The sequence below is a fragment of the Gambusia affinis genome, linkage group LG14, assembly GCF_019740435.1.
Source record: "Gambusia affinis linkage group LG14, SWU_Gaff_1.0, whole genome shotgun sequence".
Lineage (NCBI taxonomy): Eukaryota > Metazoa > Chordata > Actinopteri > Cyprinodontiformes > Poeciliidae > Gambusia > Gambusia affinis.
Window position 1 is genome coordinate 8,470,650 of NC_057881.1, and position 15,828 is coordinate 8,486,477.

The 15,828-nt window shown below is 37.4% G+C and overlaps 1 protein-coding gene across 1 annotated transcript in view; it reads right to left on the reverse strand.

The window, feature by feature from the left end:
- LOC122843380 (dolichyl-diphosphooligosaccharide--protein glycosyltransferase subunit STT3B) overlaps positions 1-15,828 on the reverse strand; it is a 113,461-nt gene that overhangs the window by 43,096 nt on the left and 54,537 nt on the right. The window contains exons 3-4 of the mRNA XM_044138063.1: positions 11,995-12,282; positions 2,390-2,455 (exon numbers count right to left, since the gene is read on the reverse strand). Of these exons, the coding sequence (XP_043993998.1) occupies positions 2,390-2,455; positions 11,995-12,282 (354 nt within the window). The remainder of the gene's footprint in view (positions 1-2,389; positions 2,456-11,994; positions 12,283-15,828) is intronic.

The following is a 15,828-nucleotide window of genomic DNA, read 5'->3' on the forward strand; positions in this document are numbered from 1 at the left end:
TTTTTCTTTTTTTTTTTTTTAGGAAAAAAAATTTAATATATCCCTTCTTTAATGGGAAGTGTTTAGTACAGCACAGTACGTTTCCTTTTTGGCTTTTATTTCAATTTTACAGCAAGAAGGGCATCAAACAGCCAGTAACTATCGTCATAAAACAGACTTTGGAATAGTCTAAAAAATAATAATAATAATAATAATAATAATAATAATAATAATAATAATAATAATAATAATAATAATAATAATAATAATAATGTAACATTTGAGACCTTTTTTTGGATCTATTGGACCCCCATTATTGATTGAGGTTGAAAATCACAATCTCCCATAAATAGCGGAGATCTAAAAATGTTTACAACTGCCTAATTTCACAATCCAAACAAGATAGCTGATATACATTTACACACACAACGGAAATCATTTTTGCAGTTGCACAGAAGCTTACATCGCTCTTAGTGATTCAGCCAATCGACACCAAGGAAAATGAATGCCACTGCTATTTTGGCTGCTTGCAAACAAAGTGTCAAGTAGCATTCCTCCGAGGTATTTCAGGTTTCCAAGAAGCATTTTTTCTTGATTATAGAACACTCTACCTAAAGATAAAAGAATAAAAAATCTGAATACACAAGTTTGTGAATAATCTGGAGCTATGTTCCAGAGAAAAATCCACAAAACTGAGCTGAAAATTGGTGGGAGTCTACTGTACAATGAATTTTTTCCTATCTACAAAAATAGAACTACATTGCTCCATTAAAATATAGTATATTTAGTTTATTGTTGATTATGTGTAAATAATCATAAACCAACTGCGTTGCAGTGATTACACCGATTAAATTTACTAGTATTTTTTTGTATTACTTTTTTAAGGCTGCATGTCAATCATATTCTGGGTACTGAATTTCTGTATTAGTTTCTTACAAAACCAAAATGCAGTAGTTTTTGCACTTGCAAAAATATCATACAGCATTCAGTGACCTGATGACACCATAGAATAACAAGAAGCACTCAGCTCCAGCTTTCCATCAAAAACCACTTCCTTTTCTATTGCTCAGTGTCAAAACATTTTGTTGCTGACGAAATAAAAATCTTTGCTGATACAGCCATATATAATAATTAATCAGAGAAATGTGTCACAAAACAGACACTGCAAAGATTAAACTCAACAGTAAAAGCCACAACTTGACAAAGGTTTCAAACAGAAAACTTAAGTGACATTAGATGAAAGCTGACATTGATTTTTTAAAATTTATTATAATCTGACGTTTATATTAATATATATTAATGTCAGACAGGTCAATTTCAATACTGAGAGCATCTAGCCTGACTCTTCTGTCTGTGGTATGATCAATACAAAAATCAGAGGTACTTTACCCCACTGGTATAAAAAGTCAAACATGAACAGTTCGGCTGTAAATGCGCAGAAAGGTCTGCTAAAGAGCTCACTGACGGAGCCGACTGGACTGATTGTCTGAGCTGGTGCTGCAGCTCAGACATTCACAGAAACTTCCAAAAGAGGAAGTTTCTGTGAATGACATGCTGTAAATTGGATTCTGCCTTTTAGACAAGAATCTTTTTGCTGCAAAATGGATGAGAGTAAAAATCATCTGAATAAAAACGCTCCTGGTTGGAGTAAGTAAAGTGGAGCTGGATGACGACCCAAGTTTGCATCAAGAATTATGTTGAAGGAGGCAAACATCTGGGTCAAAGGGTTCCTGTGAAAGGGTGATTAGATCTAAACACTTCCACAAACAAATCCTGAGAGCATGAAAACCTGAAGCTTCAGATCAGATGAGCACAATGTAAACATCCATTTATTGAAATCTTGACCCACAAATACTGAAATGAAGAGAAACGAGAACTTCAGTTTTTCTGCCACCAAATGACTTAATTGTCTTAATATTTTTTTCAAAACTATTTGGGGAGAACAAAGTCTTTTAAAACATTTAGTTTATAACAGACTTATCAGTAAAAGATCTACTTTTACTAACAAATTATAAATTACAAAATTGAAAGTATTTTTTTTTGAGTGTGTATTCAGCATAAACTTTATAGTGGGGTTGACAAGAATTTTGGTTTATCAAGATAAAGAAAAATGCAAATTACAACAAATGAGTGGTTGTTATTTTTGTCATTTGAACCATCTGTGGTTTCTTTGTTGGTTTCAAAAGTTTTTAATAAAGCTGTAATCGTGAAAATATTTTTTACAGTTTGGTGGTATAATTGTGACATTTTGTGTGACGATGAGCAAGTTTTAATTTTACACCAGTAATTGTCCATATGTCCAGCCAGAAGTACGATGGCAATGATAGTGACTTTAAATACTTTTTAATCATTACTTTTATCCTTGTTACAACTAAGGCAGTAAAATGCAAATGCATTAACTAACTCTTACCATGTAGAAGTAGGAAAGACAACAGCCAATGGTCCAGAACACTGAGCCCGTCTTCACAGATTTCACCTGAAAAGAGGAACAGAAAGACAATTTAGTGTTGTCCAATGGAAGAGTTCCTACACAGTTTTACATGTTTAATTTCTAAACCAGCTCAAAGACTACAAACAGTAAGAGTAAAAGACAAATATGATCTTATGAATGAACAAATGAATGACAAGGCAAACAGATGAATGGACACACAGGTAAATAAATAGTTCACCTGATTGAATCAACCTGTCTAGCAATCCAGCTGATGAACAAACCAAAAGACGGATCAATTGATAGACCGAAAATACAGTCTGATAGATGGATGGAATGATGGATGATTGACAAATAAATGGACAAAAAGATGCGGTAACAACTGTTGGACAAACAGGTGTTTAACTAATGGGTGAAAGGTAAATGGACTGGTGTTTCATCAAGTCCAGAGGACCCAACAGCGCTTCACAATGCAGTCATTCTTTCACCCATTCGCACACACATTCAGACACTGGTGGTGGTGAGCTACTGGATAGTAGCCACACCTATTCTAGGCTGCCAGGCAATGGCAACAACAGGCCAACCGACCAACACCAGAAGGCATGTGAAGTGTCTTGCCCATTGACCAGGGGTGCCCAAAGTCATTCCTCGAGGGCTGGAAACCCTGCATGTTTTAGTTCTCTCCCTGGTTTAATAAACCTGGATAAAATGATGGCTCTTTAGAAGGCCTAAGAAAAAAAGGTTGTTGGTACTACCAGGGAGAGAACTAAAACATGCAGGATGCCGGCCCTCGAGGACCAACTTTGGGCACCCCTGCCATAGAGGATTGAACTGGCAACCCACTAATTGCAGGACAAGGTCCTACCACTATGTATGCTATATTTACAGTGGAAATCCTGAGACTACCAGTAGATCAGACTTATTCTGCTTACTTAATTTCTCCTATTAGATGACATTTTCAAGCCCTAAACCTATTCACATCTAATATAGTAGAGCATCCCAACTTAAACCCTTCATTCACATAAACATCAAAGTTTTCTGTTGCAGAACATTGTGTTAAACAGAGCCTGAAACAAGGTCCGCACACCGACACGGAGGCTGATATGAACCACAGTCCTGGTTAATAATTAAAAACACTGTTAAAGGTACATCTATACCAGGGGTCTCAAACTCCAGGCCTCGAGGGCCGCAGTCCTGCAACTTTTAGATGTATCTCTGCTGCAGCACACCTGAATAGAATAATTAAGGCTCTGGAGAACTGGTCTACACAAGGTGGAGGTAATTAAGCCATTTCATTCCAGTGTTTTGTACCTGTGGCAGATCTAAAAACTGCAGGACTGCGGCCCTCGAGGACTGGAGTTTGAGACCCCGGATCTATACAGTCGGGACAATAGACGTCATATTTCAGAATGACTGGTTGAACGAGTGACATGTGTTGTCAAGAAGCTAGATTGCAGTCACCAAGGTTAATTTATTTAAAGAAAAAAAAGGAATCAATGTTTCCGGGACAAAGGTATTCTCAGTCCACAAATACCACGACACACACCTCTGGATCAATAAGCTACAAATGGCAGCGATGCTTTATATAGCTGGAGCAGGTCAGAATATCCCGACACGGAAAGGAACAGGGCAGAAGACAATAGTCTGATTTCTTGCCAACAAGGAAGTTGTTGGTAGGAGGAAATTAGAAGATTTCAGAGCTGCGTAGCTTTATGTGGGTTGACATGACGACACAGTTAAAGCCCCAGTTAGGTGAAAGGTTTTTTTCTCTCCTTAGAAGATTGACATAAATGGTTGAAAAAAATTCACTGAACAACAATTTTAATCCCGTCAGGATTCTTTTTTTTCTTCTTCCATTTAACTTCTTTATTCCCCATAATTTGATTGATTTCACAGTTCTAGTTAAACATTTTTTTATCCATGCTATAAATGGCCTGTTCAACTATTCTTTAATCTATTGTGTCTTAATTAATCAGGGTATGTATCCATTTATCTTTTTATCAGTGCATCTTTAATGATATATTTAATATTATCCACTGATTCCAGAGTTTAGTAGTCATTTATTATTTATAGAATATATTCTCTTTCCTCCCAGTAAAAAACAAATGTGTGTGTGAATAAGACACTGAACGGGTCTCTGTGCCACACTGTAGGAAGAACTGTATTTAGGTCACTTCAGAACCGCGACCATGAGTGATGCGTGTTTTCAGAACCCACTGATAACCAATTCTGGCTGTTTAAAATCTGCCCCTCCACCCCCTGTTTACCTTTGGGCATATTCTGCTGTCAGACTGTGACTGTTAAATCCCCTGCCCTACTTCATGTTCAAGCTTTCCGTTTTTACACCAACACACAAAAAAAGGTTTTAAAATTCAGTCAAGCCTGTTTTTTCCTGTCTCACAGTAGCTCCCATCAATCTAATTTGGTCCCATTGTGGAGGGAACGCTTTACTAGGGAACACTGCCCATTACAAAGAATGCAGGTCTGATTTGAACAATAAATTAGCAGCTTTTTGCACAAAATCTAGAGTGGGATTCTGATGTCTTCACCCACACAAACAAAACAATTAGGTTTTAAAGGTAAAACATAAACGAGATCTAACATGAATGACTGATAGGTTGTGATCAAGTAACATCTTAATCTCCACTTTGAAGGAGAACTAAGTTCAACGTAATTCCAAATTATTTGGAGAATAATTGGTATGTTTTTGTAGAGCATATCTAATGTAAAACAAAATGCAGCTTAGGAAACTGAACCTCCAAGGCACAATAACACTGGCCAAAACTTGCTGTTTATTTTTCTTTAGGTTGATTGACTGTGGAGATTGGAATACCATAGATGTCACCCTCTGCTGTAGGGCCAAATTAGTGTCCACTGTGCGTGTTAATGCATGTTAAGATATATTAGGTGACAGAACCATTAAAATAAGCAGTTAAAAGAGTTTATTGGTCAATTTATTCACCCCGACCAATCCTATAAAATTTCATAACAGTTGGTCTTTAAATCAGGGTGATACTTTAAATTATCAGTAGGGGCCAGAATATTTCGCCAGTAGTCCGTGGGGAAGGATAAAATAGCGGTTGGCTGAAGAGACTCAGTGAAGAATAGATAGGAGATATACATTTTGAAAACCATGGAAGGCAGAAAATAAAAACGGAAGCTAAGGTGTAACCAAAACTAGTGAAAATCAGTTTAGTAGACAAAACTGCTGGAGACTGCTAAACTTTCCCCATAAATATTTCTATTTGAAGTACTCACTGCTTTTTAAAAGCAGAGATGCTACACATTTTTCATGTGAAAACTATTTTCCTGGACCTAAAAATCAGATGTTCTCATTTCTTTTCGGCCTTTTTTTTAGGACATTTCTAATAATATATAAACAATTGTAAATTTAAAAGATTTTTAATATAGAACCAAAAAGAAGAAGTTAGAGTTGAGTAGCTTTTAAATAGGCTTTATCCAGATCTGTAAAGATTATCCAGACATCTTCAGATTTCACAGGAACACTTCAAGAGTGACATCAGTAACCACAGAGGACAACAAGAGCCACTGAACAATCTGCAGCTTTTCCTTGAGATCATCCAAACTAGTGAAGCTGAGCTGCATCCAGCCTGGTGTTCAACTTGTGGCCAACCCCCCCGAACCCGTCAGGGCTGCTGCCTTTGTTTAGCCACACAAGTCTCTCAGTGTGGTACCAGACCAGCTAATTAAATATGAACCAAGAGAAAGAGCGGAATTACTGGTCCAACAATACAGCCATGGTGCACAGGGTTAAAGAAACGGAGGGACACTGTGCAACTGTGTGCTGGGCGACTGTTTTTCTTATGCAGACAAATGGAGCAACTCTCCTCTGTGTGAGTGGATTCAATTATAGATTATGGGAGAATGTGTGTGTGCATGTGTGTTGGGGGGCAGGGGGGTAAACACAGAGATCAAGAGAATAGAGTTGAATGGGTTTTTTAGTGGTTAAAATGAAAGAGTTGGATAATGAAGATTGGGTTGAGACCGGAGAGAACAACACTGTTTATGAAATGCTAAGAGGATAAAGTGGAAGAAATTAACAAGCAATAAGATGATACAGAAAAAGAAGGTAAGCACGGAATAACCAGGAAGAGGAGGAGGAGACGCCGCTCGATAAAGACAAAGAACGACAAAGACAATTAACGCAAGGCAATCTTGGAGAAGGATAGAGCGAAGGACAAGAAAACCACAAAGACAAATGTGGGTAAATGAGACTGATAATGGGAAGCAGTGGTGCATGGCCAGGATGATTGTTTTTCAGGGCCCTTGCTAAATTGAAGGGAAGATGTGAATGGGCATATGATGAGTGCAGCGAGATTCTTCTTGATGGCACTGCCTTGCTCATGACATGCCGCCTTAAGAGGCGTTGATGGCTGCCGTGTTGAACACCTGCCTCGCTTCGAGATGTATTGTCCCACCACACCAGATGACAAGAGGCCATTACGATGAAGCAGAAACAAACGTGTCCTCTACAACCTCATAGACACACGTCATGGCAGATGTGTTATAGGTGTCGATGAAGGTTAGTAAAGGCAGAACTGTAGCGTAACTTCCTGACACTTTCTATTATTTGAAAGAGTTTCCAGCGATTTTGAGAAAATACTAAAAGCATAACTCCACTTTACAAGACAATAGATGGATTCTGTCGCAAAGCAGTTTAAAGAGTCAGAACAAAGCTGCAGCTAACCTCTTCCAAAATTCAATCAACTACAGCCCTCTGCTGAGTTTTCTGCCGACTCTGCAGTCTGCGCGGCTCCATTCATCTCAACTAAACTCTGTTCTGTTTTCTCCGTTTCCTTACCTTTCCTTTTCAATCTCAGTTTAAGACAAATAGCTCGTATACTGTATGAGGCTCCATAAACCTCTTGAATTTTTTCTACCTAATTATGCGCTACCAACACAAAGTAGTTCATACTAGTGAAGTGGCTGGAAAGAAAACATGGTTTTCAAAAATATTTTAATTAAAATCTGAGCATTTCATTGAATTTCTCTTTGATCTCTTATAAAAAGCAGTACAACAAGTTGACTTCAGATGTCACCTAATTAATAAACATTGCATTTTTCTAGTAGTACTGACCACTCAAGGCACTTTAGTTAAAATCACCCAATAGCATAATACACATGGCAAAATGTGAACAAGTTCAAGGGTTATGACTGCTTTTGCATAGCGGTGTATTTTTTCCATTTCATCGTTGCAAGTATGCTGCCAGCTTTCTGTCAACCATTTGATGCATTGCTTCCCTTTTCTTTGTTTTTAAATGCATGCTCCTTTCCATTTTAACACTCGTGTCAGTAACATTTTGTGTCTCTGAAAGCTTTTTAAATTCAGAATAGGCTGTCTGTGTCAGTTTAAGTAGGACAACAGCAGAACAATAAAGTCCCTTGTATGGAAGCACGCAGCATTTATATCGCTTGTCCTTCAACCTGGAATGATTTCCCAAACGTTGATGGCTTTTTTTTTTTTTTTTTAGAAGTCACCACTGCAACGAAGACGTTTTTCAAAGGTTTGGCTCCTTTCCAGAAGCTGTAAAGAAAGCTGGTGAGATTCTCATTAATGACACTGTGCTTAATGTCAATCAGACTGGGCCAACATGGGCCAAGCTTCACCCAACCAGGTGTTTGTTGAATAAACTCGGCACACCATGGAGGAATAAACACTAGAACTTAGACGAGACTGTCTATTAACTGTTTGTTCAGCTGGAAGAATCAATGTTTTCACTGCACAAGTTTTTCTTCCCAATAATTTAAAACCACTTAGCATTTTCGTAAAAAAAATACATGAATAAAAAAATCAATCAGGCTCTTTATAGACGTTAGAATAAAATGTATCATCTTCTAAGGCGAATGTGAAAGCTGCATAGTCTTATAGTAATTTATAGATTTTTAGATTAGACATATCCAACGTTTACCCAAATGAAAAAATAAATACTGACGGCCAGCTCTTCTTGTAAACATTTTGCAGTGATGTTTTTGGTTTCTATTGATTCCTTAAAGTCAGTAAAAGGGTGTTCAATGTTGCTGCTTTTGAGCAGATAAACCACAAATACATTTCTCAAGGTGCTGTGTTTGCTTTCACAGCATGCAGATGGGATTGCAGAACCAAAGAGCTGTGGCTTAACACCACTGACACCAGCACATTCACACATCTCTGGCATTTCAGCTTTGGTTGCTAACTGACTGATCTCTGTAAAACCATTTTCAAACAGCCACACATCTTACTTTTAAATACAAAAAATGGTGGATGTCATCTTACCCTACTGAACATTTCCCACCTCAGTGAGGCCCAGCTTGCTTTGCACCTGTAGGCTGTGCTACTTCTGCATTTGCTTTCTCACACTTCTGCAATCCTGTTTTACCCCATTACAGCTCAGTGATATTGTGTTATGTACAATCTGTAAACTGTAAGTCAATATTACCTGAAATTAATATTCTCACAACAGAGGTGCAACACTAGTAAAGAGAAGACTTTCAGCAGATAATACAGCAAAGTTGATCTGATTCATATTTTTGAGCTTTTAACTTGCAAAAGCTGAACTTGAAAACGTTACTAGGACGGAGGGACAAGATCCACCTGCACCGATTGTCTGACCAACTTCCTGTTTCACATCCACCTATAAGAGCTAACAGAAAACATCACATACTTTATGATTGTATTTGACAAAACATGTGCAGAGTAGACTGCAAGAGGATCTGGGTTTAAAAGAGCGGAACTATCAATGTGGCTACGCTGCTGAGTCAGAGCCCAAACACAGTGGCTTTTATCAGGGAGATGGAAACTTAGAAACAAGCTCTAAGAGCTGGACGGCAAACTGTAGCTCAGCATCAGAAATGAAGTAAAGTAAAACAAACAAAAAAAAGGCAAGCCACAAAGTTGTTTCAAAAAGTAACGAGGCACAACCTTGAAACCAAATGCAGTTGTGCTCTTAAAGGGACAAGACCATCATCTTCCAAATTCTCAGTTCTTTAGGGTTATTTTAAAATATTAATACAAAAGTTCACTTTCGATTTGCGCCAACTATTACTTTAGTGGGAAGGCATTTAATATGGAATGAGAGGAAACTGAAACTGGACACAAAGGAGAAAGGAATGGAGGACAGAAATAAAAATATAGAATGAGAAAGGAAAGAAGCAAAGCATGCGTTGGAACCATGAATACAGCTTCTGTCTGACCTGATTGGTGTTCATACTGCAATAGGCGTGAACAAGACCCTCCATCTGGATGAGAGTCTCCACTGTACCACGTGTTTTCACACTAACACAAATTAATATCGATGCTTAAAAGGTAAAATAAAATTGGACAAATAGCCTTGGATCTTCCATTAAAAATTGAAACTCGCCTCTGGCATATTTAACAAAAGCTCTTTTTCATTTTATTAACTCAACTCAGCTTGAATGGGAATAATCAGGACTGCAGCTACTAATCAGGCTTTTCCAACGCTGGAGGCTAAAGCTATTCAGTTTAAGAGATGCATGAAGAAAATTAGCACCTGGATACATTTAGATATTTAAATAACAAATATGGGATTTATATGAAACATTTCATCACATGAAAACAAAATCTGACTTGAGTATTGACAGACTTAAACACAATACAAAGAACAGTCTGAAAAGATTCTCACACACTCGTAGTTCTCGTTGCTGTATCAAGCCAAGATCTAATTTTAGTTCATGCCAGGGTTCCTCTTAGTTCAGATTTTAAATATCTCCACTATCTCCCCTGCTGGCAAGGTGCATTAGCCTTTTTAGAGAACGTTCCTTGTAAAGGAAGTGATTGAGGATTGACGTTTAAAGAGAACATCAGCCAAGATTAGGTTTACAGTCACACGGTGGGAATAAATGTCAAAAGAAAATATTCAGGTCTCCTGAATACGGTACACTCCATTTTATGTCTCAGATTCAAATTTTGGGATTTTTATGACCCTGTTTTATAACATTGGAGACATTTAAGTTGAAAACATTTACAATTATTATGTTTTGGGAATAGTTGTGGGGTTGTCTGTGGGTAGAAGCACTGCATTAAAGAAAGTCAATGACACTGATAGTAGTTCAAAATATGATCTTTCAGATAATGAAAAGTTTGGAAATCAAAACATTTTTTCTTCTCTCATTTTCCCACAGATTTGGAAAAGCATAGAGTCCAATTTCATAGATATCCAAACTTAAAATAATACTGTACAAGTGCTTTTAACTCTCTGTATTTTTAGTGGCACAGCAGCTGGCTTATTAGTAATAAATCTACAAAAACAAATTGGTATTCGGCTAAAATGTCGTGATTTTTCTTTGGTCTCACATAGCAACAGTGTGCAGGGCTGGTAATTGGATCACAGTATTTTGAGACGTCCGTATTATAACAACATAGGCATGTGAAAGATTTGTTAATGGAATAATTTTCAGAGACTGAATGGGGAAAAAGAATATTATTTCATAAATATGTTCAACATGAATTTAGGATAAGCCGTAGAAAACTTTGTTAATTCTCCGGCGTTCATCTCGGGTTCAACAGCAGCAGAATCGACTATAAGCTTTTATAACTGGACTAAAAGTATAAACACTAGAAGGTTTTAATCAAATCTGTACTAGTTACAAGTTTAAAAGCTTAGTTTATATGGCAACATTAAAGCATTATTTTATCTTATATACAACTCTTTCATCCTTTTGATATTGCAAATAAGTCGCATTTTTCATATTAAGAGCAGAATGGTTTTTATAGATAGAGCAGATTAAAGTTTGTTCAGCAGAATTCAAAATTGATGAATAAAAAACATTAGAAAACTGAAGTAATGCAGAATGAATAAAAACATCCATTAACAGTTGGCAAGGTCAAGTTCAATATCAATATGCAAACAGTTTCATGATCAAACTGTTTGCATAGCAATTTCATGCATGCATGTATGATGCTTTCATATGAAGATATCTGCAGGGCTTTGAGGCAGCTGCTGATGCAACTGAATGAGCGAACAAACTCTTTGAAAACTGTTTTTTAAGCGTCTTTCATCTTGAAAAGCTGCAGTGTGGTGTTTTGGTGTGGCTTTTGTAAACAACCGAGTTATATTTTAGCTGGAGGACAAAAAATATAAATCTTGTCTGTGGAAACACTTTTTTGATAAAATATGAGTAATGTTTTAATAACTAAGGATTAAGAAAATTACAAGGAGGAAACAGGTGAGTGAGATGACATGTTTTGTTGGTCACTGTGAAACTTGTGGACTAAAGAGAAAAAAAAGGATGTTAATTGGCCTAATTCCACAATAACCAGGCTTGATTGTACTCTAAAAGGTCATCTCATTGTGAAGGTTTTTCTAGTTCAGTTTGGATTCTGTGAACCACATGGCCTGCAAAGATCGCCAGCTTTCTTTTCAAGGCTACGGATAAATAATTTAAGATGTGAGGCAAGCAAGATTTGAAAGTAGGGCCCTACTTTCCTGGCTACATAAACCTCGTCTCTTAGAAAAAAAAGAGTCTACGACTTCAGACAGATGAGCAACGGCAGAAAACATGACAAAACTATCACATAAACATGTATAGAAAAATGTCACTTTCTCTCTATTTAGATTAGATCTACATACCCAAAGGTAGTAGGTGAACTGCAGTGCAAAGATGGCGATGCCTTCGTTGTCAAAGGAGCCCGCCACAGAGCGGGAGATGTAGCCCGGGACGATGGCAATGAAGCAGGCTGCCAGCAGCCCTGCGCCCTGGTTCCACAGCTCTCGTGTCAGCAGGAAGGTGGAGATGGCCGTCAGGCCGCTGAACACCGGCGCCAGGAACACACACACATCCCGGATGTGCACCGTGACATGAAGCAGGTTGAGAACGTAGTGGATAAGGCCGGCGGTCACCATGAGCCCTGGGTAGACCTGAGGGCAGAGACACACAGAGATTAGAGCGACAAAAAATATGGCGGTTGAGTTCAAGAGGCGGTGAGAGGATTCATAAGATCTCACAACATAAGATACATTACACAGCTTGTTGTCTTATATTTTACAGTTTACCATAGAAATTATAAAGCAACTGTCAAACCCATGCATAGTTTTTCAACTTACCCATCTTCAACTTTCCTATCATGCATAGTTTTTTGACTTTTCCAAAATGGCCAATTTGTGCCATTTTGGAAAAGACGTGTTACAACTCTTTTTACACATCAACATATCGCAGCCTGTTAGAGGCAGTGGTCGCTGATGTATGGCGCAGGGAATAAAATGAGGTGCAACAATCAGGCTCTGCATATGGCATTAAATTTGGGCTTCCAGTTGAACAGAAGTGCACACGCCTCCTTATTGCACATATGGACTGAATATGATGAGACAAGTAGAATCAATTTTGTTCTCATGTTGAAGTTCAAACTCAAAATGTAATTGACAGATTTAGAAATAAGCATCCAGTTTAGTTATAATGGGAAAGACGTCAACTTTACAACAATTTTTTAATAGTTGCGGCAGAACACATGACAATTTTAAAAACACTTTTCACTGTGATACACTCAAAGTGATCAGTAGAAACACAGATTGTGTTTCCGCTCTGCACTATGGCTAAACTGATTGTAGAGATGCAGGTAAAAAGAATCTGAAGATTTGGCAACCTTACTGATTAATTTACTGTATATTCATGATATGTTATGATCTCTTCTATACTTTATTGCTAAACAAATAAATGAAAATGTAAAAATTATTTAATGAGAGGGGAAGATAGATAAAATCTATTCTAGGATAATGAATTATCTTTGCTTATGGTTTTTAAGCAATATGGATTATATAGTAGGTTTCACATTTTTATGTAAATACTGTGCTGCAGGGAAATCGTGGCATTTTAATTGAGGTTGCTCAAGCAGTTGATAACTATACTGCTTTTATGAGGATGAATAAAAAGAAAGAAAAAAAAAACAGCAAATGAGCAGTTTGGAAGCCTTTTGCAAGTTCTGCAATTTTGTTTCTTCCAAAGGCAACAACTCTGGTTCTTAAAACTCAAACTATCAGTTGAACATAAGTTCACACCTGCAGATTGTTTTTATAATGACTTATAAAGTGCAAAAAGAAACCCAGTTTGTTTACAACTGTTAGGAGGTTCCAATGTGTGGAAAAAAGGCCATTGTTTCTAATAACTTTAATGCACTTACAATATATCTGTAGTGCTTTTAATTTTTTTTTAGCAACGAGACCTTTGACAAGGCTCAAATGCACAGTATCAAGACCCTTCTTCACAAATTCAGTGTTGTGGCAAATCTTCTATTTGTTAGTTTCTAATTCTCTTAAGACTCAGTGTAGCAGAACAGCGGATCTAATGTGTTAATTTCTCACAGAGTCTCACTGATTCAGACAGAAAAAAAATACTTCTGCTCTGTATTTGTTCAAAAACAGTGAGTAACTAATTAAATATAACATTTAAGATTAAAGTTTAGTCACTGGTAAATTGGAAGCTTGGTGGGTGACCTTAGAACAGTGTGCGGGCACAGCTGGGTGTTACAGACTTAAATCCTCCACTTTCCCTGTAGGGCCATTAGCTCAGCTGATTTTAAAAAACCAACTTGACAGCTCCAAACAGGCTTTGTATTAACTTTCTTCATTAATGCATGATTTGTGTATAACAGCTCTTTGGAAAAGCTGCAGCTCATGAATGCAAATAAAATTCAGTTTAAACCAAACTATCCAAGGCATTTTTAGAGGTGAGGGGAACAATTACAGTGAATATTTCAGCTTAAAATTAATCTTTCATCATCTTTATGGATTCGCTTTAGTCAAGATCAACCTTGCAGCAGAAGGATAATCTTGACAAACTAGTTTAAAAAGCAATGAAATGAAAAAAAAAAGCACTGAATGAAAAAAGGCAGCATTTCTTCAGCAGAATGTATGATTATTAGCTCCTCGTGCTGAAATCGAACTGTGGCCCGTGTAGGTGAGGCCTCATGCCCCCATCTCCTCTAACCATGAGAGACGATCCAATTAGAGCCTGTTGTAGTGTACTAGAGATGTCAGGTGTAAAAAAAGGTTATGCATAAAAGTAAGTGATCTCTAATGTGCATTCAGTGTAGCCTCAGTCTATACTCTACTTCTCCTAATAAACTCGTGTCTCTATGTTTCTAATTAGCCTACAAGATCCAAGCTACGCCAGCCAATCTATTTCAATGAGAGTCGACTCTCTTTCTCTCTCGACTCAGAGGATTTGATTCTGTCTATTGGAACAAATTTCCATCGTTCCCTGCATTAATCTTATAATTACTAGCTAGTTTGAACTCTGTATTGTGACCTAGATGAGGAAAACTGCTACTGTTTAACAGGGGCTTTTTTAAAAGATCTAGTTTGGCTTAAATGTTTTGGTTTTCAAAATGAATAGATGCTAAAAGTACAGAGTTCTCATTATGAAATGTTGAAAACCTGACAAAAGCCCTTACAAAATATGTATTCCAATTGTCCTCGTGGAGACAAAGAGTGGGTTATCGGCTTGACAGCCCGCTGTTGTTACAGGCTGGCACATTAAAGAGGCTTTCCTTTCTTATTTGCAGCTCAGAAAGAAAGAGCAACTGACAACCGTCCTCTGGGGAGAGAAGGGCGGGCCGGGGAGAAAAGAGAATAAAAAGAAGAGGCCAACTGGACTGGTCTCAGCAGATACGTACTTCACTGTCACGTTAACTGGTATCAAGTCATCTGTCCTCCAACTGGTGCGAGCCATCCGAGTGCTTGGAGGATTAATGTTTTCATACACGATTAATGAGGGTTGTCGAGATCTACTATCTAATTTTGATTTGAAACACGGGGCAAGGTAAAGGAAAAGGCAAGGAGAAATGGACATTTATGAGGATGTATGAAAAGCTACAAAATAATAAGGAAGACATGAATACTAAAGATGCACAGATCAGAAATCTATGGCTCATTTCTGATTAAAAGTTTTAACCTAGTCATAAGAACAGCCAATTCATTATTTTCTTAAATTTACTTAAATAACTTCAAAATGTTTTTTTCTACAACTTCCTGTTGGTAGCAGTCATTAAGTATTTATGTAGTGAACAGAGTCAACCTCACACTTTGTGTACTTGCTTAGCTTTTCTATTTGGGACCTTCTCTGGCATATTTACTAACCTTCTGAAGACCAATGGGTCTTATGGGGACCAAAGCCCAGGCCTAATGCGATGAACACCGCTTGTTTAAGGTTAGGGGTTATGTTTAGAGGTATGGGGTGAATTAAGTTTTTGTTAAGGTCAGGATTAGGAATATATTTGTAATAGTTAGGGTCAGGCGAAGTGTTAAGAGGTTAAACATAAAAGCAGCTACTGAAATTAATGGAAAACAATACAAAGTCTTAATATGGGCAAAAATACAAACGTGTTTATGTGTGAGCAATCACTGTAAACAGGTTTACTATTTAAAAAGGAGAGAATGATACATTTGACATCTTTCTTTCGGTGTGACTCC